This window comes from Condylura cristata, unplaced genomic scaffold, assembly GCF_000260355.1.
Source record: "Condylura cristata isolate star-nosed mole 26May11 unplaced genomic scaffold, ConCri1.0 scaffold00003, whole genome shotgun sequence".
NCBI lineage: Eukaryota > Metazoa > Chordata > Mammalia > Eulipotyphla > Talpidae > Condylura > Condylura cristata.
Window position 1 is genome coordinate 20228892 of NW_004567104.1, and position 16426 is coordinate 20245317.

Below are 16426 nucleotides of genomic sequence, written 5' to 3' on the forward strand. Positions count from 1 at the left end.
GGAGCCCTAAGGTGTCGCCTGCCCCAACTCCACCATGAACGTCGCTCTGCAGGAGCTGGGTGGCGGCGGCAACGTGAGTGGGGGGTCCCCAGAGCTTCAGGGGAGGGGACCGAGTGGAGGGGCGGGGTGAGATAGCGGCCCGGTAGCTCGGGGCTGGGTCTGGGGCTTGCCTAAAAGGGGTTGCGTACTTGGGGGAGAGGGGAAGGCGGGAGAACCCAGGGGTAGGGAATGGGCCCCACTGCAGACGGGAAAGACCCGCCGGGGCGAGGGTATCGGGCAGGGCCTTGGGCAAACAATCCTGTCTGCTTGACCTCGGTTGGCGCCCCCGACTGTCTGGCAGATGGTGGAGTACAAACGGGCCACGCTACAGGATGAAGACGCACCCGAGACCCCGGTAGAGGGCGGGGCCTCCCCGGACGCCGTGGAGGTGGGCAAGGGGGTTTTCCCTTTCTCACCAGGCCCCAGTCCTGGCATGACGCCTGGCACACCCAGGAGCTCTGGGCTGCCCTGGAGGGTCAACTGCCCCCACCTCTGCTCCATCTCTGGCCTCTGCGCTAGATCTCTGGTGAGGCGATCCTAAGCCATGACGTTGCACAAAACAGTCTCCAGGCGCATTTCACCTGCCTCGCGGTGCCCCTGTGCCCAAATTATTGCCGTCTGTGCTTAGTGTCTGGAAACTGCCTGCGTCTTCACCCTCTGGGAGGACCTTTGTGATTTTGGCTGTTCACCTGCAACTTGCCAGCTCTCTGTTACCCTGTGTTCCCCAGGTGGGATTCCGAAAGAGGACTAGACAGCTCTTAGGCTCCCACACCCAGCTGGAGCTGATCTTGGCAGGTGTCTCTCTACTGCTGGCTGCACTGCTTCTGGGCTGCTTTGTGGCCCTGGGGGTCCAGTACCGCAGAGGTAGGTGGGCCTATATCTGTCACCAACCCTCAGAGCTGTGGGTGCTCTGGAGGAGAGTCCCTAAGAATTTCACTGGTTGAGACCAGCCTTCCCCCACAGCTTCTTTCTCTCCTGCCAGCCTTCCTGCTGCCCCTCTCCCAAAGTGTTTGTCTCTCCTAGACTGACTGACAGACCCCAAATCCCTGGCCATGTCCCTTGTCACAGACCCATCCCATAGCACCTGCCTCACAGAGGCCTGCATTCGGGTTGCTGGAAAAATCCTGGAGTCCCTGGACCGAGCTGTGAGCCCCTGTGAGGACTTTTACCAGTTCTCCTGTGGAGGCTGGATTCGGAGGAACCCCCTGCCTGATGGGCGTTCTCGATGGAACACCTTTAACAGCCTCTGGGACCAAAACCAGGCCATCCTGAAGCACTTGCTTGGTGAGCGGGCCTATTGGGGAAGGGTTATGCCAAGTACATGCCTCATACTCAGCACAGGGCCTGGCATTTGGTAGGTTCTTGGTAAATGTCCATGAAAGAATGAATAACTGAGTGGTTGCCATCCTATAATGTAATAATGGTGGATCTACTGTTGAGTATAACAGACGCGTTCCCTCTGCACTCTGAGGAGCACTGTTGAGGTGTGGTAGATACCCCAGGGTATCTGTAGTGCTTAGATATCTTTGGGGGTCTCCATGGACCAAGAGAGGAAGCTAAACTTTCCTACTCCAGTCTTTGTTAGAACTGCTTGGAAGGCAAGGAGAAGAACCAAGTAAGGGCTCCACCCCCCAGCAACTAATATAATTGCCATATGGACCGTGTCCTCCACCCCACAGAAAACACCACCTTCAACTCTAGCAGCGAAGCTGAGCGGAAGACACAGCGCTTCTACCTATCCTGCCTACAGGTGGAACGCATTGAAGAGCTGGGTGCGCAGCCTCTGCGGGACCTCATCGACAAGGTAGGGCCCCCCCCTCCCCCCGCCCATGGCTGTGGGCCGGCTGCGCAGGAGAAGCCTTGGGAGAGGTTACAGCCCAAGAAAGCACTGGGCTCCTGTGCCATTGGTTCTACTTATGGTCTCTACGCAGATTGGTGGCTGGAACATTACGGGGCCCTGGAACCAGAACAACTTCATGGAGGTGCTGAAGGCAGTAGCAGGGACCTACAGGGCCACCCCCTTCTTCACTGTCTACATCAGTGCTGACTCTAAGAGTTCCAACAGCAATGTTATCCAGGTACTGGGCTCTGGAAGGGTTCAGAGAGACTTATGGACTGCTTGCTGAACCCAGGCTCCTCTCTCCAATGCCTAGTAGACTGGAGTGCCCCCCAACTCCATCAAGTGTCCTGGATGGAGGTCAGACAGTGTCTGGGTGGAGGGCTCACTCTCTTTTCTGCTGTTGCAGGTGGACCAGTCTGGGCTCTTTTTACCCTCTCGAGACTACTACCTAAATAGGACTGCCAACGAGAAAGTAAGGAACATCTTCAGGATGGCTGGGCTGATCTCCGTTCGCTTTGCCCTTTTTCCAGAGCCCTCCCTGTTGCTTAGTGAGCCAGCTGCCAGTCCTGCCTTGCTGTCCTCCTGCTCTCCTTTTCTCCTTCCCTCCTTTCTTCTTACTGTCACCTCCTCTGTGCCTTTCTCCTTCTCCCCTTCCCTCTTTTCCTTCCCTGCATCCCATCCCTCCATTCTTTCCTTCCCTTCTTCCCTCTCTGCTTTTCTTCCTTCCTCTAGTCTTCCAGGAATGCATTTTGTTGGTTCCTACTATGTGCGAGGTGCAGTGAGGGCAATTCTGAGACGTGCATTTTAAAGCAATTGTCACAGGAAGCTTTCAGTGTAGATGAGTTCATGGAAATAAATAGTGGAGAACAAAGCTCAGAAAAGGATCTCTAGACTCGGGTGGCCAGAAAGGTTTCCAAATGAGATTGCCTAGGAGCTGTGTCCTGTAGAGTATCTAGGATGTAGAACAGTTTAAGCAGAAGTGTTGAAGAAGGAAAGGCTAAGGCAAGTTTGGACTATGGGAAGGGATCCAGTTTGATAAAACATAAAGCTCAAAGCACATGAGAAAGGACCTCTCTGGTGGTGCAAAGAGTTAAGTCTGAGCACTATGACGTTATTGACAGCCATTGAAGCACCAGTTGATCCCCAGCCAGGCGGGTGACCCACATTGACACAGCAGACCTCTCCTGTCTTGCCTGCTGCTGCCCTCAGCAGTGTATTTCAGAATATTTGCCTGTCCTGCTCCCCACTCTATCTCTGGTGAATCCGCTTATCCGCCCCCCCACCGCACCTCTGGCCTGCACCCCAGCATTTGTAATGCATAGACAAATAAAATACATCTTTAAAAAGGGGGGAAAAAGCAGACTGGGGCATCCCCATTTCCAGGTGAGAAACTGTAAAGGCAGGTAGGGACTGGTTAGGGAGGGGCCTGGAGTGCCACACTGTTTATTGTAGAGGCCTGGCGGAGTCAGGGCATGCATGGAGCAGATGCTTTGTGAACAGTGCTTGGGAAATCAGTTTGGCTTGTGAAAAGTAGATGCAAGAGAGGGAACCTGGAGATTAGTTAGTTTTCATGGAGGTGCTTACAGTTTCTTTCTCTCCTCCCAGCTTACAGTTTTCCAGGCTCTCAGTCTGTAAGGGTCCAAATGGGAGAAGTGGCAGAAGGAAGGGAGGGTACAAGAGACACATCCTGAGTCATGAGCTGTTGATGACTAGCTGGTAAAAAGAAGGAGCAGAAGGAGGAAGAGAAAGACTTGAGTCTGTAACCCTGAATGATGGTGGAGTGGAGGGCTCCTTAGAGAATTAAGGGTTTCTTTCAGAAAGATCAACTTAACACACATTAGGAAAGAGGAGAGTGTGTTCTGTCACAGGAAAAGGGCGGGCAGGCTTGGGAATCAGACTTTGATCTCAACCCCAGCTCTGCCACTTGGTGCAGGTTGCTTAAGTTCCCTGAGAGTGTGTCTTTATCTGTAAGATGGGGATCACAGTATCTACCCTCTAGGTATTTGGGGGTAGAAGAAAAAACCTCCTACATGTGGCAGACACTTGGGAGTGGTGTTGCTTATTTTAGACATGTGACCGTGAGGGCCCTGGGTGCCATCTCTATGGGGAGATCAGCAGGTAGCTGTGAGAGCCAGGTGGAATCCTAAAGAAAGGATGAATCTGGGGGGGGCCTGAGGACATGAGGGAGCATCTCCTTAGAAACTAGAGAAAGCCTTAGGAAGAGGTGAGGGGGAAACTAGAGAAAGGAAAGAAGGTGATCCTTGTATGTTAAGGGCAGTGGGATAAAGCCAGCAAGAGACTGCTGTGGAGTTGGGCGCCTGGACAATAGGGACACTTGTGCTTCCTTGTCTGCTCACTCACTCGTCCTGAGCACTCCTCCGCCAGCGCCTCTCTGGACATGTGAATAGTACATTGCCACAGCCCTGACTGTTGTTCCGGGTGTTTTAGAGAATCGTGGCATTCTGCAAGTGAGTGTAACAGATAGTCCCTGGGTGAGGGCAGGCTCAGTGGAGGGAGAGGATTCTAGGCAGAGGGAGCAGCTTCCAGGGAGAAAGCTGTGAGGGGGGAGGGGGAGGCCTATTGATGCCTTAGAAACTGGAGCTGGAGGAAGTGGGCCAAATCCTCTGGACAAGTATGTAGACTCCCATTATGCTTGAGTAGTTGACATTCCCTAAGAAATAGCAAGAGAAACTCAGATGTGGGGAGGCGTGTAAACTGACTTATGTGTGCTTTTGAAATCACACTAGTGAAGGGGCAAAAGACTTTCATAAAGGCAGGAGAGAACCATGCGTTCCAGCTCTTGGAAAGGGGCAGGAGGAGGTTTGGCTCTCTGGGCTGGGTCTCCTGTCACAGCTTTTAAGGGAAGCTTTAGTACAGAAGTTTTTCATCTGGGTTAAAAATTTAGGGAAAAGGGCCCTCCCTGGTGGTGCAGCAGGTTCAAGCACAGCACTAAGAAGCTAAAGCCACTTCAGCATGCGTTTGATCCCGCCCTGGAGCTGACCCACATGACCTGGCAGACCTCTCCTGACTTGCCTGCTGCTCCCCTCAGCAGTATTCTTTGTCAGTCTGCCTGTTCTGCTCCCCACTCTGTCTCTGGTGAATCCTCTCACTGCCCCTGCACCTCTGGCCTATACCCCAGTTCTGTATACACAAATGAATAAATTAAAAAAAAAACAACTTAGGGAAAACAGAGGGCTTGGCAAAGTCTCAAAGTTTCATGCTCAGCAGTGTGGAGGTGGGGGTGGAGGGACTGCAGATTTTCATTCCTTCATTCAACAAATATTTATTGAGTTCCTCCTATAAGCCAGATGCTGTGCTAGCGTCTGCAACTCCATTAGAGGATGGAGCAGAGCCTGCCTGCCCTCACGCAGCTCAGGTGCTGTAGATGCCCAGGCAACCCAGGTTTGTTCTTGGTTCAGGGCCAGTGGCTCTGCACCCCTCCAGCCCTGGCACATTCCACTCCACCATCAACTAGTTTGTGTGTTGAGTCAGGCCAGATAATCTTCCCCAGTTTGTTTCCTTATCTGTGAAATGGGATAAATAACTGCTTGATGGAGCTGCTTGAAGGGGGCAAAGATACATTATATGTAAAGCCCAGCAGAGACTCTGATACATGTGTGTCCATATGGTCACTAATTTTTTTAAAATTATGTTTTTTTTATTGCTGTAACAATGGTTTACAGCCCTGTTTATGATTTACAAATACAAACTCACACCTCTTCAGTTCCAAATTACCACACAATGCCTACCACCAAAGCACCCATAATCCTCCATAGTCCACTGGGCCCCCTCCTCTTATACGCCCCACTCTCACCCTCATAGCCTCAGTTCTGTATTCGGGGTTCTTTTGGTTTGGTTTTGTCTCTTCATAGTCCGTGAGTGAAATCATACCAATTCATGCAGTACTTGTCTTTTTCCTTTTGACTTATTTCACGTAGGATAATCCTCTCTACTTCCATCTCTGTTGTCACAAATGGAAAGATTTCATCCTTTTTTTGTAGTTAAGTATTCCATTATGTTTATATATTAACATCTTCTCTATCAATGTATCTGTTTTTTTGGCACCTAGATTGTTTCCCTAGCTTGGCTCTTGTAAATGGTTCTGCAATGAACATAGGCGTGCATGTATATCCCTTCAAATTAGCATTTTAAAAAAATGTGCCATGTGGGTCAGCTCCCTGCCAGGATAGAATTTGGTGCTGTAGTGCCTGCTGATAACTTCATAGAGCTGAGATTTACCCCCTAGTGCCACCAGGGAGGCCCTCAACTTAGCATTTTTGTACACTTCAGGTAGATACCTCTGAGTGGGATTGCTGGATCATATGGTCTATCTATTTTTAATATTTTGAGAACCCCTCATACTGTTTCCCATAGGGGCTGGATCAGTCTACATTCCCAACAACAGTGCACCATTTTTCTCTACATCGTTGACTTAACATTTCCTTTGTGTGCTTTTCTCCCCCTTGGAGATCAGAGGGGAGTGGAGAAAACGGCCACATTTTAGGCCTGGCAGGATGGGAGGCAAAAGAGAACTGAAGCTCCTGTGGACCAAATTCCCCATGGCACTCCCTCAACATGGAGTAGAGGCACGTGGTCACTGGTGGGCTGGGAAAACTCAAAAGACTGTAGGAAATAAGAAGGAAGAGCATGTGGAAAGCCGATCTGGCCACTGGACAGGTGCTTACTGGGTACCTGTCTTGGTTGCGCCCTGTCCCAGGCCTTGGTGACATAGTGGTGAAAAAAACCGCTCCCTTAGAATTAGAGCTCCCTTAGAATTAACCTGCTAGGGGAAATAGGTGATGAAGAAATGCACACACAAATAAATAAGATCCTAGCAGATGGTGGTGAACAATATGACAGAAATGAAACCAGGTTGTCCAAGAAACCTTCTGTGAAGGAAGTCAGCGGAAGAGATGGTGAGGTGGTGGCCAGAACAGCCTCTCTCAGCCATAGGCAGGACTTGTTGCTGGGCTCAGAGAATGACCCTGGGCCACAACAGGTGCTTACTGCCTACCTGGACTACATGGAGGAGCTGGGGATGCTGCTGGGGGGACAGCCAGCCTCCACACGGGAGCAGATGCAGCAGGTGCTGGAGCTGGAGATACAACTGGCCAACATCACAGTACCCCAGGACCAGCGGCGCGATGAGGAGAAGATCTATCACAAGATGAGCATCTCGGAGCTGCAGGTGGGGTGTGGGGCAAAGGCACGGAGACACTGGGGGGTGGGCAGCACCCAGCTTCTCTTCTGAGGCAACCAAGCTTTCCCACCTTCCCTTGCTTTCTCTCTGGGTCATCTCATGGTCCTTTTTATGTTTTCTGGAACTGCATAAAAGAGTCATATTAAAAATCCAAAACAACCAAAAGAGATACTAAAGCATCTGTGCCAGGCTTTGACCCTTTAGTTACAGAGTTATGAAGAAGTAGTGGGGAAGGGTTTCCAGAGGAAAGGTGAGGTATGGGAAGACAGTGGGTAGTGTCGGGGGTGGTATTTCCTCAACTCTTAGGGAAATCTGTGATATCTGTGCCCAGCTGAATATTGCAACCATGGCTTTTCTTGCCTAAGTTGTTGGGCTCCCAGATTATGGGGTGCTCAGCCCTGGAAAGGGTTTATTATAGGAAAGGGCCACCCAGCAGCCAGAAACTGCTGCCGGCAACAAGCAGGGCACCTTGGCTCCAGCATATCCGTGAACAAGGTCTGCTGGCAGGCAGGTGGGAAGGCAGGAAGGCTTGAGGCATTTTTCCCTCTCAGGTTCTGGCACCCTCCATAGATTGGCTGGAATTCCTGTCTTTCTTGCTGTCACCCCTGGAGCTCAGTGACTCCGAGCCTGTGGTGGTTTATGGGACAGATTATTTGCAGCAGGTGTCAGAGCTCATCAATCGCACAGAGCCAAGGTGAGGGGGAATGCAGGGGTTGTGGTGGTGTGACTCAGGGCTCTTGTCTCTACAGGGCTCATTCAGGGACTGGGCATAGGAGACTGGTGCAGCCAGCATTTGGCAAAGCCCTGGACCTGACAAACATCAAAATGGAATGTCAGTGGGCTGTTCCCCTAGTCTGGAGCCCCGGGGGACCATACAGGGGTCATCTGTATGGTCCCAGGGTTGAAGAGAGTGATTCTAGGACAGCTCTTAATTTAGCTGTTAGGACTGCTGCCACCTGTAATTTTGTGCAGCTGGTTTGGGGTGGGGATGGTGTCCCACCTGCCCTTTCCTTATGTTCCCATCTGCATCCAGCATCCTAAACAATTATCTCATCTGGAACCTGGTACAGAAGACAACCTCCAGCTTGGACCGACGCTTTGAGTCAGCGCAAGAGAAGTTACTGGAGACTCTCTATGGCACCAAGAAGGTGAGCTCTCTCACTCTGTGCCTGTCTTCCGATCTAGTCTAGTTGATGCTGTACATCTCTATGTACGATGTAGATGTACATCTGTTATTTGCCTCATGGTGTAGGATGGTGCACACGCCTAGAAATCAAACTGATTTAGTTTCCAAGCTCAGGTTCTCTATCTTTTAGCCTATGGGACCTTGGGCGTATCACCTAGTCCCTCCCACTCTATGCCCTGGAATACCTTGTGGGTTTTTGTGAGAACTAAGGTAATGTAACTTAACTACCTACCCTCCTACCTACTGATTTGTATACATAGGTAACTCAGCTGTTATGATGATGGTACAGAGAGGAATAAATGCACTCAGTTAAAAGATGTGCAGAAAGTTGGACATGCCAACAGAACATACTCTATTTAGGGGTAGTTAGTACCCACATTGTATCAAAGACTTTTGCGCAATAGAACAGAAATAGGGATAGCGCATTCTGCCTCAGGGCGTGGGGTACCAGGAAAGACTCCTCTGAAGAGGTACCATTTGAAGAATGAGTTCTCCAAGAGAACAAGGGACAAGAGCATTACGGACAGAAAGAACAGCATGTGAAAAGACCCAGAGGCCAGGAGGAGCATGAAGGGTTCTTGGCATGAACTTGAGAACAGGCTAGCAGAGAGACTGAGGGTGGTGATGGGGACCTGGGACATTGCACAAGGGGACCTGAGTGCTGGGTTAAGAAGTCTGCCTCGATTCTTTCAGGTGGGGAGGCATCGCATGGTTTCAGCAGAGGAGTAGCCTGGTTAGTTTTGCATATTAGATTTTCTTCTGGAAGTTAATGGAGGATGGAGGGGATTGGGAAGAGAGAGGAGATGAGAATGGAGTCTGAATGTCTAGCTAGGAGGCCATGGCAATATTTATGCTAGAGGTGATAGTGTTGTAGGACAGGGGCATGACAATGCAATGGATAGGGGAGAAGATTAAGAAATAGGATTAGTAGAAATGTTGATAAATTGAACGTGGTGATAGGGATATGGAGGAGGCTGGTGACTTCCAGGTTTCTGGCATGGGGGGCTACCGAATAAAAGATTGAGATGTGGAGCAAAGAGACTTCTGGACCCCACTGGGCCTCTTAGAAACTTGAGAGAAGAAGAGCGCTGAGAATAGCACACACGTCCTCCGAGGCCTTCCTGCTGGGGATAGCATGCTGGGACACCACCCTTCACTCCCCTGGAGTCCAAGGAAGAGATGGCACCCCAAGCCCAGACCTCTTGTTCAGAGAGGGGTCAGCCCCAGAGGAGGCCCTCAGGTAGGACGACAGAGCTGTTTGTGGGGACTGACTTTCCTCTTGATAGTCCTGCACCCCCAGGTGGCAGACCTGCATCTCCAACACAGATGACGCCCTTGGCTTCGCTCTGGGCTCCCTCTTTGTGAAGGCCACATTTGACCGGCAAAGCAAGGAGATTGTGAGTGTTCAGGTTCTCACAATACCACCCTTTATTTTCCTAAAAATTCACCGTCCATATATGTGTGCATGTATAGGAAGAACATTAGTCAACACATTTACTGATTCATTTGGGTGGTGGAATAATGAGGGGTTCTCTATCCTTTAAAGTTGTCTATATTTTGAAGGTTTTCTATGAGGAGGTTGTTATCTTTATAACTAGAAGAATAATATTGATTTATTAGGAGATTATAATGCATGTGCTTAATATATTATCAACAAGGATATCTATGTCAGTGCTGTCTACAGTAGGGGAGAATGTACAAGTTTCAAATGTGCAGTCACAGGGGACTACAACAGTGATAGGAGGGATTATGAGGTAACTTTGGAACTAGTGAAATGGACAAAAATATGACCTTGGACATGTCACCTAGCCCCTCCAACTCCATGCATACATAGAGACATACATGTAGATGTACATCTACATGTTGTGCAACATTATTCTATATTATATATGTGTATCCTGGCAGGAAAAGGCATTAGAAGTAGATAATTATAATGTTAAAGAGAATTATCTCGAGTGAGGGGATTAAAAGACACTATGTTCTTCTTCAATTCCTCTTCTTTCTAATTTTATTTATTTTTTAAAGATGTATCTACTTTTGCATACAAGAACTGGGGTACAGAACAGAGGCACAGGGGTTGAGAGGCTTCACCAGAGACAGTCAGGAACAGATTGTGGATCTACTGAAATACACTGCTGAAGGGAGCGATAGACGAGACAGGAGAGGTCTGCCGCACCTCACCTCCCTGGCTGGGGATCGAGCTCCTGCTGCTGGATCACTTCATAGTGCTGCGACTTAACCCGCTGCCCCACCAGGGAGGGCTTCTTTCTAAACTTACTGCTCTTAATGCCTTCCTTTCATAATCAGATCCAAAACATTGTACTATATTTATATTATTGATTTAACTAACCTGTCAAAGTTTTTAATTAATTTGAAAAAAAGTCACCCTCAATCCTGGTACTTTCACAAATCCTATTTTCTCCTCATCCTTCTCAGATGTCCAGTCTTGTTTTAAGAGCCTAGGCTCTCCCATTTGTCCTCCTGGAAGGACAGAGCTGGGGCACAGGGGTGCATGGGGAGAAAGGAAGTATGTGAGTGGGTCCCCCCACCCCCTCCACTGTGCCTTTCCCTCCCAGGCAGAGGGGATGATCAGCGAGATCCGGGCTGCCTTTGAAGAGGCTCTCGGAAGGCTGGTTTGGATGGATGAGAAGACCCGCCAGGCAGCCAAGGAGAAAGTAAGCGTTATCCAGGCTTGGGGTGCCATCTTGAGGTGGGGATGGAAGATGACAGTTTTTTTGACCTGGGGTGAGAAACCTGTAACCTGGGCTCTTCAGGCAGATGCCATCTATGATATGATTGGTTTCCCGGACTTCATCTTGGATCCCAAAGAACTGGATGATGTTTATGATGGGGTGAGTACCTAGGTTCACTGTTTTCTGGCCTCAAAAATTGGGACTCAAGCACTGGGAGGTAAAGAGGTGCTTGTTGGTTCCTTTCAGAGACAAGTACAGGCAACCGGTTGCACAGTGCTGGCTCTGTGCCAGACTGGCCGCCAGAGGGCCATGGAATGCTGTGGAACGTTGTGGTAACGAGCAGGGATTTGCAGTCAAACCTGAGTCAGATCTTGTTTCTATCTCTGACTCTATAACCTTGGACAGATTATATAACCTGCTTGAACCTCAGTTTCTTCATATGTAAAATGGGGGTCTTATTAGTAACTACCTCATAGGATGGTTGTGAGAATAAAAGAAGGCAATATGTAATAAACACAAACCACCTGTCATTTAAGTGGATTTTAAATATTGGCAATTATTATTTTCTGGATATTTTACTTCTAATACTTGAGGAAACTGAGACTCAGAGAGGTACTAATTAGTGGTCAAACTGGGACCTTTGTTTTCTCTAAAGTGTTCTCTTGCTCACTTTCTGCTTCCCACCATTCCCACAGTATGAAGTCTCTGAAGATTCCTTCTTCCAGAACATGCTGAATTTGTACAACTTCTCCGCTAAGGTGATGGCTGACCAGCTCCGCAAGCCTCCCAGCCGGGACCAGTGAGAATGGGAGCTGGAGTCACTTGGGGCAGCAAGAGAGGTGGGAGGAGGGGCTTCTCCAGGACTGGGGGACTTGGGGGAGTGTGGGGGAACAAGTCTGATCCCAAGCCAGAGGCACAAGGTCCTTGGAGGAGGTAGGTCAGTGCTGCTGGGCTGTGAGCTGTCAGGAGTGGGGAGCCTCAGCCTCTTCCTCTCTGTCTTCCAGGTGGAGCATGACACCCCAGACTGTGAATGCCTACTACCTACCAACCAAGAATGAAATTGTCTTCCCTGCTGGCATCCTGCAGGCCCCCTTCTACGCCCGCAACCACCCCAAGTGTGTCTTAGGCAGGAGGTTCTGGGTGCTGGGCCCTGGGCCTGCGGGTGAGCTGGGAGCAGGGCTGGCGGTGGGATTCAGCATTCCTCACTCAGCATTCCTCATCTCCCAGGGCCCTGAACTTCGGTGGTATCGGCGTGGTGATGGGCCACGAGCTGACACATGCTTTTGATGACCAAGGTAGAGGCCCATAGAGCTGTCCCCTCCAGTCTCAACTTCCCTGGGGCTCCTGAAAGACCTTGGGATGTTGGGAGCAGGCCCTGGTACCCTAGAGTCTGTGGACCAGAGCTTAATGGGGGTGTTCCTGTGCCTAAGGGCTGGACTGTGGTGACTATGCACTGCAAAGGTTAGTTCTCCACAGGGCGTGAGTATGACAAGGAAGGAAACCTGCGGCCCTGGTGGCAGAATGAGTCACTGGCAGCCTTCCGGAACCACACAGCCTGCATGGAGGAGCAGTATAGCCAGTACGAGGTCAACGGGGAGAGGCTCAATGGCCGCCAGACACTGGGGGAGAACATCGCTGACAACGGTGGGCTTAAGGCTGCCTACCATGTGAGTAGCCAGCCGGCCCTGCAACGGAGGAAGCCCTCATGTCCTGGGGGTAAAGGGCAGGGCGTGCAAATCAAGGGCAGGTCATAATGCACTTGCCACCCCTGTGCCCAACCTCAGGCTTACAAAGCGTGGCTGAGAAAGCACGGGGAGGAGCAGCAGCTGCCAGCTGTGGGACTCACCAACCACCAGCTCTTCTTTGTGGGATTTGCCCAGGTATTGCCCTCCTGGGTGGCCTGGGGTCTTTCCCTCTCCCACTCCCTCCTGGGTGTGTCATTAGAAGTCTGGAGTATGCAGGAAAGCAACTGGGAAGTGGGGTTGGAGTTGAGCTGTGGAAGGTGATCTGGACGGGCCTGGGCCCCAGAGCCCAGATATGGGCAGGGACCCATGAGAGCATGTAAGGAGGCCTGAGGGGGAAAACCTTCAGGAGGCTTCTGCAGATCTCACAGGGCAGGAGGGCAGGGCTGCCCTGCTTGAGGGGCATGGGTGGAGAGCAGGATTCATCCTCACCATGTTCCTGTGAGGTGGCTGTGGAGGACAAACTAAAGCTTGGGGACAAAGTGATTCATCCAGGGCTACCCAGCAATAAAGTAAGTGGCAGAGCGTGACTCAGGAAGGGGCTCTTTTAGGTACTTTGCACTGTGGCAGGTGGCTCCTGGGGGTTGTGCCTTTTTTTCCCCTCAAACATGTCCATCCTGGCAACCCAGTGTCCAGGCAGCTTGAAAATCCCTTAAGGAATTTGCGAGGGAGGATGCATTCCCCTCTGGGTGCTAATAGGAGGTGGGGGCCCAGATGCTGGCTGCGCCTCCTCCTGTCCCCGAGGCCTCCTGAGCGGAGGGGCTGGGGAAGCAGTGGTTTGTGTCCCTGGGATGGCCCTGCTGCAGCCATGTCTTGTGACCCAGCCCACACTAGACACCACATGTCCCGTGTCTGTCCTGGCCTGCAGGTGTGGTGCTCGGTCCGCACACCCGAGAGCTCTCACGAGGGGCTGGTGACCGACCCCCATAGTCCTGCCCGCTTCCGCGTGCTGGGCACTCTCTCCAACTCCCGTGACTTCCTGCGGCACTTCGGCTGCCCTGTCGGCTCCCCCATGAACCCAGGGCAGCTCTGTGAGGTGTGGTAGATCTGGGTCGGGGGAGAAATGGCCAGTAGTTGCCAGGGTCTGGGGCAGCTTGCCCAGCAAGACTATCTGCTCCAGGGTTTGGAGAAGGCACATGCCAGCTGGGCTGGGTTCAGCCCCTCCATACCACAGGTGACATGTATCCCAGTTCCTCCTCAACTAACACCTCGTGCCTCTGCTTTGGGGGTGCCCTTGCCTCCAGCAGAGCCCCCACCATTCACTGTGACATCCTTCCCTGTCACCCTGTCTGGAGGAGGTCTGGCCTGGGGGCACCAGCTCCCCAGAGGAAGGAGTCCCCGCCTTCTGCTCTCAAGTCCACTCAGCTGGGTGGCCATGGGGGCTGCTGGGCCTGGCACACTCTGACAGTGCTTCTTCCCAAGGCTTACTCAGTGCTCACTTAGGAGTGGACTCAGCTCCCTTTAGCCCCATCTTCATGGGCTGCCTCCTACCCCATGCTCCTCATGTTGCTGCTCCCAGTACTGCTGCCAACCCTCACTGATAGGTCAGCTGCGCTTAGCTCTGAGTGGGAATCTGAGGGCCTTTACAAGCCTTCCTGCTGCCTCCTGGTTTCCATGAGCTCAGGGGGGAACTGTGTACATGTTGGGGATGCTAGTTCCTCTGTCTTGGGGCATAAGTATTAGGGGGTGGCTTGATACTCCCTGGGCCAAGCAGGAAAGCAGGGAGAAGGAAGGGAGAAAGAAGGGAAGAGTTATTTTTGCAGAGAAGTGGGTGGGGAGGGAGCCGTCTTGGCCCTGTAGGACCATGTGCCAATAAATAGACACGCATCCATCAGCCTGTCTCTTCCTTCAATCCTGTTTTTATTTATTCATTTACTCATTCCACCAGTATTTATCAAGCACTTACTACATGCCAGAAATTCTTCTAAGCATTCATTTGCTCACTTACCAGACACAAGGGACTGAAATTTGAAGCCCCGAGAAGACAGGAAGAGAGGCGAGATGGAAGAACAGAATGAAAGTGGGTCTGGCTGGGCAGGGTACATCCTTTGCTGTCCCATCACCAGCTGCTTTACAGCTGGAAGTGGAGGCTGCCACCCTCCACTGGGGCTGCAGCCAGACCTGACACTGAGTCTGGCTAACTACTGGACCAGGGTCAGCTTGGAAGGTGGGTGGGCCTTACCCTGCAGTAGAGGGGAGGCCTGACCAAGGTAGCATACCAATCCCTGAAACTCAGAGCACTGTCTCTGTTTGTGGTGAGAAGACATGCATTTCCCTGTGGCCTCATAGGCTCAGAGCTCTCGAGAGCCACTCATCTCGCCTGTACACTCACACGGAGGCTACCCAGTGCCTGGCACATACACTGCAGACATGCCCGCCACTCTTCAGAGGGAGGGAGGGAAAAGGAGCTCTTACCGAATACTGCTTATGGTCTAGACACCTCTTCTAGGTGGCGCATTTCTTTATTCATTTACTAATTTATACATTCATCTTTGTTTTTTAAGTGTATTTAGTACTAGTGATGTGCCAGGTGCTGGCAATGGATAAGCTGGTTCCTTCCCACAGGTGATTCTTCTGTTGACACTTATGTCTTCATGAGCCCATCTAATCCCCATAGAAACCATCTTTTATGAGTGCTCTAGTTTCTGTTTTACATATTTAATCCCACCCAACTTCACTGCTTCATTGTGATCAGAGATCTGGAAGTTCTGAGAGCTGTATGAATTTCAGCCTGTTCTTAAAGCCCAAAGCCTCAGTTTCTTCATCTGGGAGATGAGGACCAGAGTAAACCAGAGGAAGGAGTCCAGTCTCAATCTCTTTAAAATTCAGTGCTCCCTAAGGTATAATAAGTAGGGTGGGCTTGTGGAGTCTGGAAAGGTAAGAGTGACTCTTTGGCAGTGATTGACTCTGGGTCCCGGGTCCCTGGGCAACAGCACAAGCTGTGTCAACAGTCTGTAGCCTGCCCTAGCAGCAGACTGTCCCCATAAAGAGCTGTGTGAATGCCCTTGTCATGTTACTATGAAGTGCTGACTGCTAATCAAGAGAAGAAAGTAGCCACCTATGCAGAAAGAAACACAGTGGCCTCAGAAACTCCAAGACCAAGGGAAAGGATGGCTTGAACTTCTGAGAGGCAACTTGTGGAGGGCATGGCAACATATACTGCAAAAAGGCATGCCACTACAGCCGGGAGCCTGGCTCTGGCTTCAGCTCTGCCACCCATTAGCTGGCTCATCTCCTCTCCAGGTCTCAGTATTATTAGCAGCCTGTGAAGTGAGTAGGTTGGATGGGTTCATCTTAATGATTTAGGAAGTGAACTCATGGGTTTAGCAAATTCCAAAACCCAAAGGAATGTTAAGAAATTACTTGTGAAGTTTGGATCTTACCCAGAGGATGAGATTCACCATAGCAAAGAACATGATGACCAAGGAGAGGGACTTGGAAGCATAAAACCTTGCCTGCCTCTTGACATCTGATTTCAGAGGCGTTAGGATGCCAATCAGCTGACCACTGTGATATTACAATTCTGTATTTTCAAAAAGGACAAAGTGTACACCTCTATTACTAATAATTATTAGTTCTTAATTACTGAGTCCCTATTTGCTTAGGTCGGCACTAAGCACTTTAAAAACATCATCTCACTAAATTTCTGCACGTACTTCGTTGTCCCTTTTTTACAAGTGTCAGATAAAGATTGCATTAAAGTCAGTTTCAGAAATCAGATTTTCA

At 50.6% G+C, this 16426-nt stretch overlaps 1 protein-coding gene across 5 annotated transcripts in view; it reads left to right on the plus strand.

Annotated features, from left to right (window-relative positions):
- The window catches only part of ECE2 (endothelin converting enzyme 2), a 29607-nt gene extending 15073 nt beyond the window's left edge, over positions 1-14534 (plus strand). The window contains exons 1-19 of one of the 5 annotated variants that reach the window (XM_004675037.2): positions 1-73; positions 341-565; positions 768-903; positions 1108-1323; positions 1719-1843; positions 1971-2117; positions 2286-2351; positions 6879-7067; positions 7631-7773; positions 8113-8227; positions 9552-9662; positions 10842-10940; positions 11040-11117; positions 11654-11757; positions 11963-12073; positions 12186-12253; positions 12435-12625; positions 12743-12838; positions 13569-14534. In XM_004675037.2, the coding sequence (XP_004675094.1) occupies positions 35-73; positions 341-565; positions 768-903; positions 1108-1323; positions 1719-1843; positions 1971-2117; positions 2286-2351; positions 6879-7067; positions 7631-7773; positions 8113-8227; positions 9552-9662; positions 10842-10940; positions 11040-11117; positions 11654-11757; positions 11963-12073; positions 12186-12253; positions 12435-12625; positions 12743-12838; positions 13569-13745 (2436 nt within the window). In that variant the 5' untranslated portion in view covers positions 1-34 and the 3' untranslated portion in view covers positions 13746-14534. The remainder of the gene's footprint in view (positions 74-340; positions 566-767; positions 904-1107; positions 1324-1718; positions 1844-1970; positions 2118-2285; positions 2352-6878; positions 7068-7630; positions 7774-8112; positions 8228-9551; positions 9663-10841; positions 10941-11039; positions 11118-11653; positions 11758-11962; positions 12074-12185; positions 12254-12434; positions 12626-12742; positions 12839-13568) is intronic. The other 4 variants (XM_004675038.2, XM_012732586.1, XM_012732598.1 and 1 more) reach the window with 4 other exon arrangements.
- The last annotated feature ends 1892 nt before the right edge of the window (positions 14535-16426 follow it).